The 17633-nt window shown below is 40.2% G+C and overlaps 1 protein-coding gene across 2 annotated transcripts; it reads left to right on the top strand.

Annotated features, from left to right (window-relative positions):
* The first annotated feature begins 83 nt into the window (after positions 1-83).
* LOC107775544 (uncharacterized) lies at positions 84-16699 on the top strand. 2 transcript variants are annotated; one of them, XR_012704931.1, is made up of 20 exons: positions 84-1527; positions 2324-2527; positions 3262-3366; positions 3463-3528; positions 3614-3778; positions 4091-4165; positions 4245-4399; positions 11414-11549; positions 11637-11706; positions 11813-11940; positions 12056-12112; positions 12976-13161; positions 13283-13375; positions 13482-13567; positions 13650-13716; positions 13806-13872; positions 13993-14129; positions 14654-14797; positions 15570-15669; positions 16124-16699. XR_012704931.1 is itself a non-coding variant. In XM_016595292.2 (20 exons), exons 1-20 carry the CDS (start codon positions 313-315, stop codon positions 16286-16288), a joined length of 3336 nt encoding a protein of 1111 aa, XP_016450778.1. In that variant the 5' UTR covers positions 84-312; the 3' UTR covers positions 16289-16699. The 2 variants fall into 2 exon arrangements, 1 of the variants encoding a protein (XP_016450778.1); XM_016595292.2 differs by having other exon boundaries at positions 14654-14745; positions 15603-15669.
* Positions 16700-17633: the final 934 nt, after the last annotated feature.

Here is a 17633-nt window from a genome sequence, read left to right as displayed (position 1 = left end):
TATTTCTTATTCTTTTATTTATTTTTTAATGAAATAAAAAATTCAAAACGAAAAAACCCTCCTAATCCCCACTCTCTCTCTCTATTTCCACGAAGTCCAAAAAGAGTGCGCCAGTGTGTGTTTCACGAATCACGCCTCTCTATATATTCATAGCGACACACACTTCCCTCATCCCTTGTGCGTGAGAGAGAAAACAAAACCCCAATTTCACAAGACTCAAAACTCACCGCCACCTTCTTTCTTCTCCATAGCCATATCCACTCTCTCTCTCTCTCACACACACACACATCTTTCTCACTCACTCCATTCGCCATGGCTGCGGAGCAAGCTCAACTGGCTGCAATCCTCGGGCCAGATTCAGCACCCTTTGAAACCCTTATCTCTCATCTCATGTCTGCTTCCAACGAGCAACGGTCCCAAGCAGAGTCGATTTTCAATCTCATCAAGCAAAACGATCCGAATTCGCTCGCTCTGAAGCTCGCCAACGTCCTCACCTCTTCCTCGCACCAGGAAGCCCGCGCCATGTCAACAATTCTCTTACGAAAGCTCCTCACGCGTGACGACTCGTTCATTTGGCCCAAACTCACCGAGTCAACTCAGTCGGGGATTAAAACCGTGCTCCTCACTTGCATCCAACGCGAAGAATCAAAATCGATAATTAAGAAGTTGTGCGATACTGTATCGGAACTCGCCTCTTCGATTCTCCCCGAAAACCAGTGGCCGGAATTGTTGCCGTTTATGTTTCAGTGTGTTACTTCTGATTTACCTAAATTGCAGGAATCCGCGTTTTTGATATTCGCGTTGTTGGCACAGTATGTTGGGGAAATGTTAGTTCCGTATATTAAGGATTTGCATTCAGTGTTTATGCAGACGCTGAATCATTCGCCCAATCCTGATGTGAGGATTGCTGGATTGAGTGCTGTGATTAATTTTATTCAGTGTTTATCGAGCTCGAACGATAGGGATAGGTTTCAGGATCTGTTGCCTGCGATGATGAAGACGCTGACCGAGGCGTTGAACAGTGGGCAGGAGGCGACTGCGCAGGAGGCGTTGGAGTTGTTGATTGAATTGGCGGGTACTGAGCCTAGGTTTTTGAGGAGACAACTTGTTGATGTGGTGGGTGCAATGTTGCAAGTAGCCGAGGCAGAGAGTTTAGAAGAGGGGACGAGGCATTTGGCCATTGAGTTTGTGATTACGTTGGCTGAGGCGAGGGAACGAGCGCCTGGAATGATGAGGAAATTGCCGCAGTTTATTAGTAGGTTGTTTGCTATTTTGATGAAGATGTTGCTCGATATCGAGGATGAGCCCGTCTGGCATAGTGCTGAAGTTGAGCATGAGGATGCAGGGGAGACGAGTAATTACAGTGTTGGTCAGGAGTGTTTGGATCGTTTGGCGATTGCATTGGGCGGTAGTACTATTGTTCCTGTTGCGTCAGAGCAGTTACCTCCTTACTTGGCTGCTCCCGAGTGGCAAAAGCACCATGCTGCACTCATTGCACTTGCTCAGATTGCTGAAGGTTGCACAAAGGTACTAATGAATTTTCTATTTCATTTGTCTTTGTACTTTGTTAGCACCTTTTACTTTAGGTCTATATGTCAGTAGAAATTATAAAAAACTTCTAGTACATTTTATTTTTATATTGTATAATGTTGGCCTGAGATGTGTTTATATGGAGTAAGGTTCATATAGCCGACCCAACTGTTTGGGCTTAGTTGTTGTATATGTCTTTATCTCTCGCAGTTCCATTTTATGCGAGATTTTAATATGTCAATTTAACTTGTATATCATATTAATGATAGAGCAAGAACCTGTTAAAGTAAATATTTGTTTGATTGTGTAAAAGTTAATTTATGTAGTGTACTTTTACATATATTGCTGAAATTGTAAAAGTTGTTTATAAATGGAATTGTGTCAAATACTTCGGGACATTCTGGAAAGGGTAGATGTCACATAGATTAGGACAGAGGGAGTAGTTATTAAGAGTGAGTTCTGATGACTGTAGGCCCATCTATGTTGAACATCATAGTGAAGATGGTGCTTTTTGATGGCTATTTACTTGCTACTATAGCACAGCTGAATCGGTTACTGATCCTCATTGGTCGTTTTGGTGATTTTCACGAGTGTTAGCTAGCTGGAGTTTATTGGACTAGTATTGGTTTTTAAACAGTGCCATGTTGCCAATCATGCAAGTATATTTATGTATGAGTTGAAGACACTTTACTCTGCAATCTGTCTGAATTCTGTCTGTTTGTCAATTTAAGTCTTGCTTATTTTGCTTTGCTGGTTGATTTTATTTCCGTGGCTTTTTTTTCGCCTGTGATAGGTGATGATTAAGAATTTGGAGCAAGTGGTAAACATGGTTTTGAGCTGTTTCCAAGATCCTCATCCTCGAGTGAGGTGGGCAGCTATTAATGCAATTGGCCAGTTGTCAACTGACTTGGGGCCAGATTTGCAAGTGCAATACCACAGCAGAGTACTGCCGGCATTGGCATCAGCTATGGACGATTTCCAAAATCCACGAGTACAGGTGTGTCCTAGTGCAATTGGAACCCTTTATAGATGTTGTACCTTTGCGAAATGCCCCTTTTAAACAGTAGCAGAAGATAATGCTTAATAAAGGAGAGCCGAAGGCTTAACTTTTTATAGTATTGGTTTCATCCCTGTAGGATTTTTAATTATTGATTGCTGTCATCTGAAGAAACAAGAAGAACACAACTCAAATAAAGGATATATACATATGACACCAATTAGTTGAGATTATGATGTAGCTGTTTTTATTTGTACACTTACACTAGGTCAGAAGTTTTATTCCCCCTTTTTTAAACGTACCTCTAGTTTTTGGAGAACCCTTAATTTGCCTTATGGAAAAATTAATATTGATGAAATGAAATGGGTGTGAAAAGAGCGGAGCTGACACTTAGATTGAACCCAACGTAATTTGGATTGAGGTTTAGCTGATTGTTGTCACTTGTGGGAAGAATGATAAATTGCTTTTTTTTTTTTTAATAATATGTGACTATACTTGATTAATAATTAGGGGTAGCGAATGTTTTCAGTACCTGATTAATCATTGGTGATGGTGAGTTTTTGTAACTTCAAAAGTGTTCTTCTGCTTCCACTTTTTTTGGGAACTAGTCTGCACTTAACTATCATATACGTTACTGTTGGTTATGGTGCTTATGCATGTTATTGCTTGGTTTGGTTGTCAATGCAGTTAATTATTGTTTTTGCTTTTTTTTTTTTCTTTTGCTTTATTCGCAGGCACATGCTGCATCAGCTGTCCTCAACTTCAGTGAGAATTGCACACCAGAAATTTTGACACCTTACTTAGATGGAATTGTTAGCAAACTGCTTGTACTTCTGCAGGTACTCTACAAGATAGCATAATAGTGTCTTATTTTTTAGTACTGACAAATGATGCTCATGGTTTCATTCTGCTCTTTGCTATTGTCTGAAATGCAGAACGGCAAACAAATGGTGCAAGAAGGAGCATTAACTGCTTTGGCTTCGGTGGCTGATTCATCCCAGGTATTAACTTGTTACAGTTTTTCTGATACCAGTATATTTTTATTTCCATAGTGGACTGCAATGGTTGATAAATTACATTCAACAGGAGAACTTCCAGAAGTACTATGACGCTGTAATGCCATATTTGAAAACAATCTTGGTAAATGCGAATGATAAATCTAACCGCATGCTTCGAGCCAAAGCCATGGAGTGCATAAGCTTGGTTGGGATGGCTGTTGGCAAGGACAAATTCAGAGATGATGCTAAGCAGGTCAGTATGACAATAGAGAACAATTTGCCAAGTTTTAATGAGTGAGATTTTAGTTTAACTTAGCTAAAGATAGAGCATAATGGAAGATAAAGATCCATATAGGTGATACCTACTTGTTGGAAATAGGATTTAGACTAGGTAGAGAACTTTCATTATTATAAAAATATTTATCTTTTTTTTTTTGCTTTCACTTTTACTTTATTTCGGGAATGATCATATCGCCGACCCCAACTTGTTTGGGACTGAGGCGTAGTTGTTGTTGTTGTATTGTAGATATCAATTCCCTTACATGAAACTTTATTATCTTTACAGGTTATGGAAGTGCTTATGTCATTACAAGGATCACAAATGGAGACGGATGACCCTACTACTAGTTATATGTTGCAGGTTTGGGTGCATTCCTTGAAACCAAAGACACAGAACTTATTTGAACACTGTCATCACTACATTCTTGATTTCATTGTAGGCATGGGCCAGGCTTTGCAAGTGCTTGGGACAGGATTTCCTTCCTTACATGAGTGTAGTCATGCCTCCTTTATTACAGTCTGCTCAACTAAAGCCCGATGTGACAATATCATCTGCAGATTCAGACAATGAACTTGATGAATCAGATGATGATAGGTAATATTTTCTCAATGAAGTTTACACTTGTACCTTTAACTGGAAGTTCCTTGCTGATTGGGTTCGTCTCAGCTGGTGTTACTTGTCAATTTGTATCTTGCGTTATGTAGAAATTTGTTGGTAAAAAATATAAAATTGGTGAAATATGCTGGTCAGACTTGGGTTAAACTGTTAATGGCAGGAAACAGTAGAAAACCTTGTAAAAAAGTTACTAAAAGTTGAAACCTTCAGAATTCCAAATAAATTGCTATATTTTATTCTTTGATTTAAAATAACAGCAATAACACTCACAATGTATTGACTTCAGTCTAAGGAAATTGTTGTGGAGTACGTTTCCACATCTTTCGTATGCCATTCTGCAGATGCCCAGCATAACTTCATGAGTTGGAAGGAAATGATCATTCTTTGTGACTAGAGTTTTCTCAGGGTGAAGAAAAATTTTTGTTTGATTTTGGGTTCTTAAGTTGCATTTCAAATAGATCAATGCCCGACATAGTATTTATCATGATAAATTATTTTCTAGCACGGTCGCTCAACTGTCATATTCGGCTTGTTTATCTGATTTTAATACCTGTTGAACAACAACAACAACAACAACAACAACAACAACAACGACCCAGTATAATCCCACAAGTGGGGTCTGGGGAGGGTAATATGTACGCAGACCTTACCCCTACCCCAAAGGGTAGAGAGGCTGTTTCCAGGAGACCCTCGGCTCAAAAAAGCAACAGGAGCCGATATATTAGTACCATAAAAATGCATAATAAAATAACAGCAATATATAAGAGATATGAAACACAGAATACGAAATACGAAATAGATGGCTGGTATAGTAAAACTAGAAGGTAAAGCCCTGCATCAATAGACGACCAATGACATTCTTAGTCTAACTCCTAACTGGCTAGTCTCACTCTATTGTGCTGTAGAAATATTCCCAACTCTCCCGTAATCTACAACCTTAATGCTCGACCTCCATAATTCCCTGTCAAGGGCCATGTCCTCAGTAATCCTAAGTCGCGCCATGTCCTGTCTGATCACCTCTCCCCAATACTTCTTAGGTCGTCCTCTACCTCTCCGCGTGCCCACTACAGCCAGTCGCTCACACCTCCTCACCGGTGCATCAGTGCTCCTCCTCTGAATGTGCCCGAACCATCTGAGTCTTACTTCCCGCATCTTGTCCTCCATGGGGGCCACACCCACCTTCTCTCGAATATCTTCATTCCTAATCTTATCCATCCTTGTATGCCCGCACATCCACCTCAACATCCTCATCTCTGCTACTTTCATCTTCTGGATGTGTGAGTTCTTTACCGGCCAACATTCAGTTCCATATAACATGGCAGGCCTAACCACTGCTCTATAAAACTTACCTTTTAGTAACGGTGGCACTTTCTTGTCACACAAGACTCCCGACGCTAACCTCCACTTCATCCACCCCACCCCTATACGGTGTGTGACATCCTCGTCAATCTCCCCGATCCCCTGAATAACCGATCCAAGGTACTTGAAACTACCTCTCTTGGGAATGACTTGAGAGTCAAGCCTCACTTCAACTCCCGCTTCCGTCGGCTCAACTCCAAATTTGCACTCGAGGTATTCTGTCTTCGTCCTGCTCAACTTGAAACCTTTAGACTCAAGAGCATTTCTCCAAATCTCTAGCCTCTCGTTGACGCCGCCTCTTGTCTCGTCAATTAGAATAATGTCATCAGCAAATAGCATGCATCATGGCACCTCCCCTTGAATATGATGAGTCAGTGCATCCATCACCAGGGCAAATAGGAATGGGCTGAGAGCAGACCCTTGGTGCAACCCCGTAATAACTGGAAAGTGTTCAGAGTCGCCTCCTACTGTCCTAACCCGAGTCTTAGCTCCATCATACATGTCTTTAATCACTCTAATATAGTCAATCGGGACCCCTTTATCCTCTAAGCAGCTCCATAAGACCTCCCTAGGAACCTTATCGTACGCTTTCTCCAGATCAATAAACACTATGTGGAGATCCTTCTTCCTATCTCTGTACTGTTCCACCATCCTCCTAATAAGGTGGATAGCTTATGTGGTAGATCGCCCCGGCATGAACCCGAACTGGTTGTCTGAAATAGACACCGTCCTTCGCACTCTCATTTCTACCACTCTCTCCCAAACTTTCATGGTATGACTTAGTAATTTGATGCCTCTATAGTTGTTACAGCTCTGGACATCACCTTTGTTCTTGTACAACGGGACCATTGTACTCCACCCCCACTCTTCAAGCATCCTATTAGTCTTGAATATAACATTAAACAATGCTGTAAGCCATTCCAAGCCTGCTCTACCCACACACCTCCACAGTTCAATCGGAATTTCGTCTGGCCCGGTAGCTCTGCCCCTTCTCATCTTACGCGTTGCCTCCATGACTTCATCGATCTCAATGTCCCTACAATTACTTAATTCATGGTGATTGTCGGCATTCCTCGATTCCCCAAGTATAATATCCTGATCCCCTTCTTCACTTAGAAGTTTATGAAAGTAGGTCTGCCACCTCCTCTTAATCTGGTCATCTCTCTCGCCTTAGCGAGTCGGAATAACTTCTTCTCCCCACCTTTGTTCCTTAGTTCCTCATACAGACGAGCAAAAGCTGTCGTCTTAGCCTCCGTCACTGCCATCTTCGCCTCCTTCCTAGCTGCCTTATACCTTTGACTGTTCTCTCTCTTCTCCTCCTCGTCAGTGCTCCCTACTAACCGCAGGTAAGCCGCCTTCTTTGCTTTCACTTTACCTTGGACAACTGCATTCCACCACCAATCTCCTTTGTGGCCACCATTGTGGCCCGTAGATATCCCTAACACCTCTCTCGCCGCCTTTCTTATACAGTCCGCCGTCGTCGACCACATTGTGTTTGCGTCCCCACTACTTCTCCAAGCTCCCATTGCTGATAACCTTCTTTCCAACTCCTTAGCTTTATCCTTAGTTAAGGCGCCCCACCTAATCCTGGGGCGTCCTTGTACTGACCTCTTCTTCCTCCTTATCCTAATACAGATGTCCATCACCAAAAGCCTATGCTGCGTCGAGAGGGTCTCACCTGGGATAACCTTGCAGTCCTCGCACAACCTTCTGTCGCATCTCCTGAGGAGGAGATAGTCAATTTGAGTCTTTGCCACCGAACTTTGGTAAGTAACCAAATGTTCATCCCGCTTCGTAAAACTCGAGTTTGCAATGACTAGATTGAAAGCCTTGGCAAAGTCCAACAGTGCAATGCCCCCTCCGTTCCGCTCTCCGAAACCAAATCCGCCATGCACCTCAGTGTACCCACCTGCAGATGACCCAATATGACCATTGAAATCTCCTCCTATGAATAACCTCTCAGAAGGCGGTATACTACGAACAATCTCATCCAACCCCTCCAAAAAACGCCTTTTAATATCCTCATCCAAGCCTGCTTGCGGTGCGTACGCGCTAACGACATTTAAAGTACCCTCACCCACCACCAACTTAATAGTCATTAGTTTATCATTCACCCGCCTGACCTCTACCACGGACTCTCTAAGATGGTTATCTACCAGGATACCCACTCCATTCTTACCCCTCTGGACACCAGAGTATCACAACTTATACTCATCCACGTTTTTCGCCCTCGATCCGACCCACCTAGTCTCCTGGACACACGCTATATTAATCTTCCTCTTCTGCAGGATTTTTGCCAACTCTATGGATTTACTCGTTAATGAACCTATGTTCCATGACCTGATTCTCAACCTATAGGCTCCCTTGCCCCCTCTACCTCCCCTGCTACCTGACCCACCCCCTGAACCCAGCCCCACACTCTGCCCCACCCGAGGACATGCCCTTATTCTATCATCCCAGACTGCAGCCACTACACCTACAACAATCTAGAGAAGACTCGCTAGTGCACAACGTACACAAATCAAACTAGAAGGAAACACGTGGTAACTAGTATCCTAGTTGAAAGGTTTAATTATTGCGAAGTAAAGTAACAGTAATTTAGCTAACACCAAAAGGGAAACAGTAAAACAGGAGGTACCAACTCCCGATAACAAAACCTGTGGCTGATTTGCTGTGCTCGATGTAGTTGTACGCTCACGCACCACTTCCTACCGCCCTTGCTGACACTCACCCAGGTTGCTCTCCTTTGCCAGTGCTCGTGCGCCCAACTTGTCTCCAATACTCCAAGAATTCCTGAAAACACAGAAAATACCACGACCCAAAAACCAGAAGGAGCTATCACCGCTACCACTGGTATAGCCCCAACAATATAAAATGTACACTATATGAAATGGAGTAACTAATGCAAGAAATTGTCTAGGCGATGTTTGTGAGTACGTCAGTCGATATTTAGGCGTATGGATTGTATTGGGATATCAAAATTGGAGAAGAGAATTTGACTGAGAGATTGAAGGATGGCCAATAGTGAAAAGGGCGTACGTTGTTGTGAAAGATTTTCTACGTGTGAAGTGGTGATTGCTTGAATTTTCTCTAAGAAGAACAACAAAGGAAAGTGATTCTCCGTGGGAAGGGCCTATTGTATTGTCCTGATGCTGTAAAATGGATGTAATGTAGGTGCAGTGTTTTTGAGAGCGCGAAGCGCAAAAAAGCGACAAGGGCTCGCTTCGCTTCAAAAGCGAAGCGCAAAGCGAAGCGCAAAGCGAAGCGCACGCTTTATTAAAGTGAAGCGCAATTCTTAAAAAACATAATGTAAAATTATAAATAATCAAGAACTTCAATTTAAATACTTAAAAGTAGGTACTAGGTACCACAAACTATCCACAAACCATAGGACAAGCAAAATCAAAGCTACTAAATTACTAGAATCAACATCTTATTCTTCTACTCTTCTTCTTCTTCAAGATTGTCAAAATCTTGAATTCCTCTATTATCTTCATATTGCTCGTCATCTTCTTCTTCCCCCTCCTCTTCATGATCACTTTCATCTTCATCAATTAGGGATAGGGATCGACTTGTAGTAGCCAAAAAGAAGCAGAAGAAGCATAAGCAGCAGAATAATACTTATATATAATTAATTTTATATGCTGAAATATAATAACGTAGAAGCAGAAACAGAAGCAGAAGCAGCAGAAACAGACGCAGAAAAAGAAGTAACAGAAGCAGAAGAAGCAGACGCAGAAGGAAAATAAGAAGAAGAAGAAGCAGTAGAAGTAGAAGAAGAAGAAGCAGAAGAAGCAACAGAAGCAGAAGCAGAAGCAAAAGAAAAATAAGAAGAAGAAGCAGTAGAAGTAGAAGAAGAAGCAGCAGCAGAAGCAGAAGGAAAATAAGAAGAAGAAGAAGCAGTAGAAGAAGAAGAAGAAGAAGAAGAAGCAGAACTGCAGAAGAAGCAGAAGCAAAAGAAAAATAAGAAGAAGAAGAAGCAGTAGAAGTAGAAGAAGAAGCAGCAGAAGCAGAAGAAAAATAAGAAAGGAGGAGAAAAGAGAAGAAGAAAGGAGAAGAAGAAATGAAGAAGAAAGGAGAAAGAAATTACCTGGACTGGAGAAGCGGTGGTCGAGCTCGAGCTTGAGAGAGAAGGGGTCAACCCTAGCCCTTTGTTGATGTCTCTGTTTTGACGGGAGAAGCAGTGGTCTGTTGTGACTATTTAGGGGTCTTTTTTGTTTAATTAAAAACAGACCCCAAGTTTTTTTTTTTAAAAAAGGGCCCAGTGCGCTTTTGTAAAAGAAGTGATCGCTTCGTCGATTTTCTCGCTTCGTCGCTTCAGCTAGTGAAGCGCGCGCTTTTCAAGATCGCATCGCTTCGAGCAGCCTGAAGCGATACACTGTCGCTTCGCGCTTTAAGCGACGAAGCGATCGCTTTTCTAAACACTGTGTAGGTGTTTGCGGAAATGTCAACGAGAGCCGCTGGAATTTACTTGCTGGAGGTTGATCGAATCTTAGACTAAAGAGCAATGGAGACCCAAGTGAATCGATTATATGAAATTAGAGAGATTAAGGAAGAGCTTCTAAAGAGGGAAAACTTGAGAAGAAAATGGCGAGAGAAAAGAGTTTGGCAAATTGTTAGATAAAAAATCAAAAGGCGGAACAATCACCGAACATGAGTTCAGCAAATCCTCAGTGGAGGAGTAGATCGAAAGAGAGAGTATAAGAGATAGGGAAAATGAACTACCTGGGCCGCTGCTCAAAGAGGCCTGCACCGGCTCGCCTGTGGAGGACGTTTGTCGGAGAGAGAGGGAGATGGTCGAAGTCGACCGTTAGCCGAAGAGAGAGAAAGTAAAACCTTAGGAGACTGTCTCAGCAGAAAGTGTATATAATTCAGCTTAAAGGAATTTTTTATTAAATAAAACTAAATCAATTATGGTTATTAAATTAATAAAATTTAACCAAACCGAATATAGTTGGTTTTTCTGTTTATATTTTGTCGGTTTTTTCCTTTTCCATTTTTTTTCCTTCACTTTGTTTCTTTTTTTCCTTGTACAAGTGTATATTATAATTAGGGGTATTCAAATCGAACCAATAAATGGAAGTTGAATTATTAAGTTATATTATAATTAGGGGTATTCAAATCGAACCAATAAATGGAAGTTTAATTAGGGGTATTATTAAGTTGAATAATAAGAGTGTAAAAAATAACTAAATGGAAGGACTCAAGTGTTTAAGGAGGTTGCAAAACTCTCTAATTACAGATTAGTTTTGGGATACTAAACTTGTATATGAATCTGTAAAAGCAGTGAGAAATTCATAGAAATAAAGGAAATGAAAGAACACATAGATGGGACAGGGCAGAAAAGGGCAAATTCCTGAAAAATGCTGAACAGGGCAGGCGGGGTGAGTTAAAACTTTAGTGGTTTAAGGCTTGCCCGCCCTGCCCTGGCCCATTTGCATCCCTGCTTGATACAATTTAATTAAGGGATAATAACTTCATTCTTACATTCAAAAGTTCTGATATGCAACAAACTTAGCTGTATGTTCTAAACGTTTATGACCTGTTCTCATTTTTTGTTCTTATGGACCTATGAATTATATTGGCTCTCTTTTGGAGTTCTGTCAGATCTTAGTTAAGATTCATATCTTGCAGTATGGAGACCATAACTCTTGGGGATAAAAGAATAGGCATCAAGACAAGCGTCTTAGAGGAGAAGGCTACAGCTTGTAATATGCTATGCTGCTATGCTGATGAGCTAAAGGAAGGTTTCTACCCATGGATTGATCAGGTTGGCATTAATAATCACTTGCATATTCTTTATACATGCTGTTGTGTAAAAATCCCACTTAACAAGGGACATTAATGCATTAAATAGGTTGCTCCGACGTTAGTTCCACTTCTCAAATTCTATTTCCATGAGGAAGTAAGGAAAGCGGCGGTGTCAGGTGAGGTTTCTTCCTTTTCTATACCTTTCTTTGGTTTTCCATAGCTCTCCAATTATTGATTTTCTTTTGGGTGAAGACTGATATTTTATTTTATTTTGGCTTATAGCAATGCCGGAGCTGTTACGTTCTGCTAAACTGGCTGTAGAAAAAGGGATTGCTCAGGGCCGAAATGAGTCCTATGTCAAGCAATTATCCGACTACATTATACCAGCTTTGATTGAAGCTTTGCATAAGGTTGACCTCTCTAGTTATTTGATGTTGTTATGGTGTTCTTTCTTCTGTAGAAAGTGATTATGGTACCTGTGTTGGGATAGGAAGTTTCTGACATTTCGGTTGCAATCTCATGCAGGAGCCTGATACAGAAATATGTGCAAGTATGTTAGATGCAATTAATGAGTGTGTGCAGGTTGGTTAATCTTTTAAGACTTTTTGTTTCTTTTGATGATATGTTAACCGTTATAAGCTTATTTTTTTCTTTTAAGACTTTCTTTTAAGCTAACAGTATGATGAGAAAACTAGCCTCTGCAGCATTTGTTGTTGTGTGGTTTGTTATGTGGCCATTTATGTTTACTTTTTTAGTCATTTAAGTTCTTTCTTTTGCCTTTATTAGATGTAGCTAATGAGTAACGGCACTCACATTGGAAATTAGAGATTTATTTATATGCAATAAATACTGCAACATGCTTGATTAGTTATCTTGTTAAATACCCTTTGTGCATGGAGTCAAACCTAATTCACATTCTAATTCTACAGAAGCACCTTGATCAAAAACTCAGTGCAACCGGCAAATGTAACAGTTTATCAACTTGATGTCAGATTGACTGGAAAAAGAGGATCTTTAATCAGAGAGCCTCTCTGCCCTCAGCCCCCACTCCCCCAAAAAACAAATCTAGGCAGCTTACTGGCCGTTAGGCTATGGCATGGAATGTTTCATTAGGCTTAGTCACTTATCAAATAAATTGTTACATTAGTTTAGTCAAAGCTAGAAGCGGGGGTGGTAGCTTAGTAGCTGAAAATATGTCAGAGCAGTAACAATATGCCTGTAAAATTAATATTAGTGATATATATTGAAGAAAAGTGGATTGGAGACAGAGTAAGACATGAGGGAGAACTAGAGCTTGATTTCTAGAAGTAATTACTAGAAACCTGTCAAATGGCCTTTGCACTTGCACAAGGCTTAATGTATCTTTCAGTATGTGATTCTGTCAGAATTCTATGCGGGGCATAGACGTTTAATCTTATTAGGATCCTCTTTTGCTGTTTTTTCAGATCTCTGGACTACACCTGGATGAAGGTCAGGTCCGAAGCATTGTGGAAGAGATAAAGCAGGTCATCACAGCCAGTTCAAGTCGAAAACGAGAACGTGCAGAGAGGGCCAAAGCTGAAGACTTTGATGCCGAGGAAAATGAGTTGCTAAGGGAGGAAAATGAGCAAGAAGAAGAAGTTTTTGACCAAGTATGCTTTTAACATAAGATTGAAGTTCATAAATGAGTTAGAGTGGTGTATCTTGATACATATCTCAAACCTTGGAATCTATTATGTCTTTTTGGTGAATCTCATTATCTCTTTTGATTAGGTTGGTGAAATATTGGGCACACTTATCAAGACATTCAAGGCAGCCTTCTTGCCTTTCTTTGACGAACTTTCATCGTATCTCATGCCTATGTGGGTAAGGATCACCTCATGTTATTTGATACAACTCTGTCTTTTATGCTGTTTGCATCTCGTTATATAACTCTTTTTTCTCCGTCCTTTCCCCACTTGCATCCATTAAGGGCAAGGATAAAACAGCTGAAGAAAGGAGGATAGCAATTTGTATCTTTGATGACGTTGCAGAGCAGTGCCGTGAAGCAGCTTTAAAGTACGTCTATAGCTTTGTCTTAAAATTGAGCTGGTAGTACTCTTAAGTGTTAGATCTGACTGTTTTTTCATGTGCAAAATAGGTACTATGACACATATCTACCTTTCCTTTTGGAAGCATGCAATGACGAAAGTCCGGATGTCCGGCAGGTTTGTATAATGTTTATTGGTTGTAGCATTTTCCAGTCAAGTTTCACATGCTGTTATATCTAACTGAATCCAAATAATGTTTTGTTCAGGCTGCTGTGTATGGACTTGGTGTATGTGCAGAATATGGGGGTTCTGTTTTCAAACCTCTTGTTGGAGGTATGATATAGTTGACTGTTTTTGAAACTGTTCCTCTTTTACTTTTTTGCTCGGATTATTCAACTGAGATGGGAGTACTGTGTTCTTATCTTGATTACATTTATGACCTTAATAATTCAGAGGCTCTATCAAGGCTCAATGTCGTTATTAGGCATCCTAATGCTCTTCAACCTGAGAATGTAATGGCATATGATAATGCTGTTTCAGCAGTGGGGAAGATATGTCAATTTCATCGTGACAGTATTGACTCAGCCCAGGTATAGTATTCCGGAAATCCAAACTTTTCTTTTGTTAGATATGCTCGTATATTTATCGCTACGATATTCTTGAGATGGAGCAATGAACTTTCAGTTGCATCAAATATTAAGAGCATAATTATTACTTTTCTGATTTACTCCCGTGCTTGTAAGTTGTAACTCCTACCATTTTCATAATCCTACAGAGATATAGTTACTTTCAAGACAAAATCATCAGATCGGCTGTCAAAACATTTTCAATAAACAACTTCTTTTTTTCGGGGGGGGGGGGGGTGTCAGTCTAGATCAATCATCTGTTTTTCTTTCAATCTCTTTGTTCTTTAGCTTCTGCAAAAAAGTCAATTTATACTTTACTGTGTAGAAGTGTTCTTGTTTTCATTATTCTGTCCTTGATTTTGCATGTGCGTACATGTCAAATATTTTCTAACCTATGTAACCTTTACACGTAGAGAATTCATTTTCCTCTACTACTTGGTACTCTGTTATAATTTTGTCGAAGTTCTCATTTTTATGACTTTTTGCAGGTTGTTCCTGCTTGGTTGAATTGCCTTCCCATAAAAGGTGACCTGATTGAGGCCAAGGTTGTTCATGACCAACTCTGTTCAATGGTTGAAAGGTATTATATGAATTTGCTTTAACTTTTGGCCTTTTTCTTACCTTTAGAGATGGTGGAAGAATTCAGGCAACTTTGTTTTGGTCTGTCAACCCATATGTTGTCTAATTACTTTCAGCAGTTGTTTATTGCTCCAAATACCCTGCATCAGCATCATTCATATAATTAGATGCCTGTGTGCAAATAAATTGCGCTGTTCCAGATCTGAGAATAACAAGCTATTTTTCCTATAACTAAAATAATAAGCTACTTTCAACGGGAGCTAAATATTTGAAGTAGCATCTCAAAATTGTAACTTGTTTAGGAGGTTTGTAGAAGTCAAACTGGAGCCTATGTGATATCATTTGGTTTATTATGGCTTTCATTAAGTTTGACGAAACATCTAAGGAAGAGTCTCTGTATGCCTAATTCCCAAGCTAGTTGGATTCAGTTATATGAATCCTCTCTATTCATTTTGCGCCAGTTGTATCCTGCATCAATATCATTCATATAACAGTTGCATGTTTCTTTGATCTATGGGTGGTTGATCTGACTGAGTCACCTTGACGTGTTTTGCCATTCACCCAGAGGCGGATGCAATGTGATAGCTGCGGGTTCAATTGAACCCATAACTTTCGACGCGGAGTAGAAATTTATATGTAAAAATTCATTAAAATTGCAAAAATAATAGATTTGAACCGATAACTTTAAAAATATAATGGGTTCAATGTTAAAAATCTTAAAAGTTGAACCCATAAAGTTTAAACCCTGGACCCGCCTCTGCATTCACCAATCTGCTTTACTTAACTCAAGCCGGCATGTCATATGATATTTTAATGTTTCTTTAGTCTTTACATTTTACCATATTTTCCTGCTTGCAGGTCAGACCGAGAACTTCTGGGTCCTGACAATCAGTACCTTCCAAAAATTGTGTTGGTTTTTGCCGAGGTGAGTTACTAAAGCTTCTTGTTATAGGTTGATTACTTGTAAAAAAGGTAGCAGTCCTAAACTAGATTCCCCATTTTGAACCAGTGGTTGGATCTACATTCTCAGTTAGTGCGATGTTTAGATTCTTTTTTGTTTCCTTTTTTGTTTTGGGCTGGGGTTGGGGGTGGGGGAGGAGGTCTCTAATTTTGTTTTCTTTGGTGGTGAGAGGGGAAAGTAGGCAAGAGATGGGGAGCACCCACTTACTCATCTCTTTATTCTGGGTTTCCAGCGAACACTTTTCTTCTCTTCTTTTTTTTGGTGTTTCCCCTGTGTACCTTTAGATGGGTTGAATGGTCAGCTAACCTTTAGATGGGTTGAATGGTCAGCTAACATGATTGTCCTATGTTTCCCGTCATCTTACTGATTTTCATGTAGTAAGCGCCCTTGTGTAATTGCAAATATGCTTCTTCTGTAGGTTCTATGTGCCGGTAAGGACCTTGCTACAGAGCAAACCGCTAGTCGGATGATTAATCTGTTGAGGCAGCTTCAGCAAACATTACCACCAGCCACACTAGCCTCAACATGGTCATCCTTGCAGCCTCAGCAGCAGATAGCACTGCAATCCATTTTATCATCGTAGTGGTATGGAGGATGACAATTTTCTCCAATGCAATGAAGCTGCTAGGCTGTAGCTTCGCGTGTGTCATATTTCATTCTCGATTCTTTCTCATAAAACATCATTCATTTGGGCTTTTTGAGGTCATGCATCAGCCTGTTGTCACTTTGGTTGAAAGTGTGTGAGCAAAGACGGAAAACCCTTCTGTTTTTGTAGAATGTGTATATTAGAAATGTTGCATTTGAGTCCTCCTGCAAGGGTAGGAGTGTCGGTGATTATGTTGAGAAGTTTTGTTTATCAAATGAGTTTTAAGCTCAAGGGTCGTCAGGGAGACGGCATTTGTCACAGTTTTGTTCTGAGTCATCTTGTTCTTTACATTGTGGGGATGGTACAAGGATTAAATTATAAATGGTGATTCTTTGTTGCTTTGATGAACTTTTCTTGCCTGAGTTAAGTTTTATTTGTGAGTACTGCAGAATTCCTGAGTCTGACACAATTCAGACAATTTATCAATTGCAGCCTCTTTAGTTAACCGGGAAAAAAGTGGTGATATTTAGTATGTCTTTATTTACTTGACATATTGCAGGCATTATTGGTTCACGTATAGGTGGGTGGGAAGGGTTGTAGGGTAGGGGCTATGGTCGGCTGTTGGGAGTTTTGCATCATTTGGGTAGAATGATTACAACTTCAAGTTGAAGGGATAAACTACAAATAATACAAATCCATTTTCATCCTCGATTGGGCAAGAATAACATACCCAGTATTATCCCAAATCGTGAGGTCTGGGGAGGGTAGGGTGTACGCAGACCTTATCCCTACCTTGTGAGGATGGAGAGACTGTTTCCAATAGACCCTTGGCGGCAAGACTCATAATATAAAAAATTTTATTGTTACAATGTGGTAGAATCATTACCGATGGCATGTTGCACGCCTAAGAGCAAAAAGATAATGCGTTATCTTGAATCCTAAATATTAAGTTGTCAACACTTCCAAATGTTACATTTGCAACGAGACTTCTTGGTTGGGGTTTTCTCTAGTGTCCCTTCATGCTTTGGTTTTTTGTTTCTTTCAAAGTCCTGCCATCTCCTCTTTCGAGCACCCTTAGTAACACAATAATATTGCGAGTTATCTTAAAAACAACAGCGGAAATATCATTTTTTCCCTGCTTGTTCTACTTGATCATTTCAATTTTATTCTAGTGTTACAATTCTAAATATGACACTAAGTTTCAAGATTAAGTATTATTAAGCAATTCAGAATTATGATTGTGATGTAGCGTTTTCCTGACATTTAATTCTATAACTAGTACTCCTTCTTCACTTGTATTTTGCTGATAAACCACATACGATGTGTTTGTTAATTCAATAGA

This window comes from Nicotiana tabacum, chromosome 22 (genome assembly GCF_000715075.1).
Source record: "Nicotiana tabacum cultivar K326 chromosome 22, ASM71507v2, whole genome shotgun sequence".
In the NCBI taxonomy this organism is placed as follows: domain Eukaryota; kingdom Viridiplantae; phylum Streptophyta; class Magnoliopsida; order Solanales; family Solanaceae; genus Nicotiana; species Nicotiana tabacum.
This window is presented reverse-complemented; position numbering and strand designations above follow the sequence as displayed.